Source organism: Apaloderma vittatum, unplaced genomic scaffold, assembly GCF_000703405.1.
Source record: "Apaloderma vittatum isolate BGI_N311 unplaced genomic scaffold, ASM70340v1 scaffold15012, whole genome shotgun sequence".
Taxonomy (NCBI): domain Eukaryota; kingdom Metazoa; phylum Chordata; class Aves; order Trogoniformes; family Trogonidae; genus Apaloderma; species Apaloderma vittatum.
The window spans coordinates 1-3075 of NW_009705347.1; the positions used below are offsets into that span (position 1 = coordinate 1).

At 54.2% G+C, this 3075-nt stretch overlaps 1 protein-coding gene across 1 annotated transcript in view; it reads right to left on the minus strand.

The window, feature by feature from the left end:
- Positions 1-392: 392 nt before the first annotated feature.
- LOC104270878 (band 4.1-like protein 1) overlaps positions 393-3075 on the minus strand; it is a gene marked incomplete at both ends in the record, with an annotated part of 18033 nt that continues 15350 nt past the window's right edge. Inside the window, 3 exons of the mRNA XM_009865375.1 lie at positions 393-549; positions 1499-1579; positions 2678-2775. Of these exons, the coding sequence (XP_009863677.1) occupies positions 393-549; positions 1499-1579; positions 2678-2775 (336 nt within the window). The remainder of the gene's footprint in view (positions 550-1498; positions 1580-2677; positions 2776-3075) is intronic.

Below are 3075 nucleotides of genomic sequence, written 5' to 3' on the forward strand. Positions count from 1 at the left end.
CAACCCCCAACATTCTGTGATTCTATGAAGAAACCTCTTCTTGTTTGCAAACGCTGGCCTGATACTTTGGACTGGCTGTGCAGAACCTGTCCCTCCACAAAACTGGTATCACCTCTCTCCCTCCCTGCCCCACAGGGACAAGCAGGTCCTCCCTTCTTTGCATGCAAATGATTCTGACCCCTCTGCTGAGCAGGACGGCAAGGTGACATCTGCAGAATTGCTTTTGGTGGCATGGCACCAGCTTTCTAACTACAACCAGGTGGCCATGCCTGGGGCCACCACCACACTGGAACTGCTGGCTGAGAGCTCTTAGTGCCGAGGAGCAGCGGCACCTCCAGCACCTACAGCTGGTGGGGATCAGAGACACTCGCTCAGTGGCACCCACCCCTCACCTCGCAGGTCGAAATCATACCTGAGAACTTCTCCACCTACCTGAGGCTTCTTGTCCCTTTCCTCTGGAGAAGGTTCTGTTTCTCTGTATACCACAGCTTTGGTTACCAGCATGTCGGGATGCTGTAGTTTTGCCTCTTTGATTGCTAAAGCCAGTGCCTAGAAAACAGAAAGATAAAAGCATTCATCGACTCTTCTCTGAAATCTGGCACGCTGCCCTCAGCCAGCCGCAGCCAGCGCATGGGACAGAAAGCAGCTGCAGCCCAGTGGGATTCCAGGAGGACACGGGTGCAGAGGTTCAAAGCTGAACCCACAGTAGCCTGGCAGAAGAGGATGGAGCCCAGCACTGATCAGGAATTTGAGCACCACTGGGATGCCCTGTGCACTGCCTTTCTCTCACTGTTTTTTCTCTAAATGTGTGCTATGTGTCAGGCTCCCTACGGAAAACTAAACAAAGGAACAGTGGCAACTCTCTGCAGCAAAACCCTAGAAAATCTACAATAATAACCTAATTAAAATTATTACTATAATTCTAAAAATACCCTACAAATAATTTTAGAGCTTTTTAAATACTTGAGCTCTTTGTTTCTTCTTCTTGAGCAAAAAATCCCAAAGGGTTAGGCCACAGGAAAGCGACTCCATGGCCCTGGAGATTTGTGTCTGTCCCTGTTATTTCACCCTAAAAGTTTGTCTCTTTTTGTTCCTCTGTCACGGAGGTAGATACAAAACACCATCACTTGGGAGTGAGTCAAGCTGTGCTAGAAAGAGAGGGAGAACCTGGGTCACTCTGGAGTGTTTCAACAGAGAAAGGGCAACTGGAGAGGTGTTTTAGGAAAATAAAAAGGTGATCCCATCATCAGGCTCTGTGCTGGGACGTAACCTTTACTACTGCTGCAGTGGGCGCTGATGGGAGCTGGGCTAGGGGCTTCATATCGGTGCCACTGCACCCCGTGGGCACCTGCACCACCACAGAGCTGGTAGGTCTGGTGCCTCAGGGGTCAGTTTTTGAGGAGAAGGAGTAAACAGGTGTGATGCAGAACCAGAAGTGTGCAGTGCTGCAGCCAGGGGCAGCCCAGAGCTGGGCAAAGCCAGGGCACCCTGCTCCTACCTGGTCCTGGTCCACGTCTTCATCTCCTGTGATAATGATGCGCTTCTCTATTCGGGTCTCTGAAAATCCTCCTTTCACAGTCTGCACAAGAAGAAGGAAAGCACTCACCCACAGCTGTCCCACAAGCCAGCTCCCGGCAGAAGTAGCTCTGCCCACGCGAGGAGGGACAATGTCAGCATCACCTTAGGAGCCACCCCTGCAGTTCAGAGTATCTCCCACTACCTTGACTCAGTGCATGGTTAGAACTCTCAAGACACAGCCAGCCACAGGTGGGGAGGAAAGAAAAAGGGCCGGGTAGTAGATACCAAACACTCCTTCCTTCCTGCTCAGGTCCCTCACTGAGCTTCTGATTTCATTTACGTGTGCTTAATTTGGGAACGAAGTGGCCATGGGTGAGGTCCTCTGATGCAGCTGCATCTCCTTCGTTTCCTCCTGTCTCTGCCCCTTGCCTGCACCACTCTAGCTCTAATAAACCCAATACAGCCCACGTTAACGTGGCTCCCACAACCGACACAAGGCAAGATGCTCCAGCACTGGTGCTGTGGGATTCTTGGGCCGAGGAGAACCTGGAGTCTGGCTCTAGGTACATGTGGGAACACTCGCTCCAGTGGCACAGGCAGGAACTGGCAGCCTGATTTGGAGTCCTCTCCACCCCTGCAGTTGGCTTCAGGTCAGCGACACCATTCACCGCTCTCCCCTCTTGCCCTTGCAACTCACTGCCTTCCCCATCTACCACAGGGGAGGTACCAGGGGGGCACGGCCTGTGATCCCAGTCCCTGTGGGCGGTACGCAGGTGACCAACACCCGACGCCTGGCTGTCCTTGCCTGCCGTGCCCCGCGGTGACGCCTGGCTGGCTGGGACAGGCAGCACAGAACGGCTGAATCAGGCAGGGTGCTCAGCACAGGGCACGGGGTGCTGCGCTGGCTCGCCATTACCCCTCGGGACAGCGTGTGTTTTTTCAGCTTGTAAGGAGAGGGATGTTTTCTGCTGTACCATCCCCAATCTAAATACACCCAACTTCGCTCGCCGTTTTCCCCCGGGACAGCATATGTTTTTTCAGCTTGTAAGGAGAGGGACGTTTTCTGCTGTACCATCCCCAATCTAAACCCACTCAACCTCAAATTCCAGTGGCTTGCGTCGGCAAACCCCCCAGGCGTCCCCTTTGGAGCTGCTCTTACCTTGGTAACGTGGGTAGTGGTGGAAGTGGAGAGGGTTTCTGCGGTGGCACTGAATATGCTGGTGAGCACGTCCTTCCCGGCGGTGATCTGCAGGACAGAGAGCAGGGACATCAGCGGGTTCCTGAAGAGCTGGGAACCTCCCACCAGGATGCACCTACTTGGCCAAGCACGGGAGGGAAGGAGAGCAGCAAGGGGGAAAAGTCGCTGCACTGTGCTTCCAACTGGACCTAGGGTTTGGGAAGGGGACCCCAGGGGGAGGTTTCCCCAAGCACAGAGCTGCAGAAAAGGGCCTCTGCAGCACATGGATGATTTCATGGCTGTGTTTTGCTCTTCCCCATCCACCCTCAGGGCTGCCTGCCTCCCTCCCCACCCCTTTGCCTGGCTGGTGGCGCCACGTC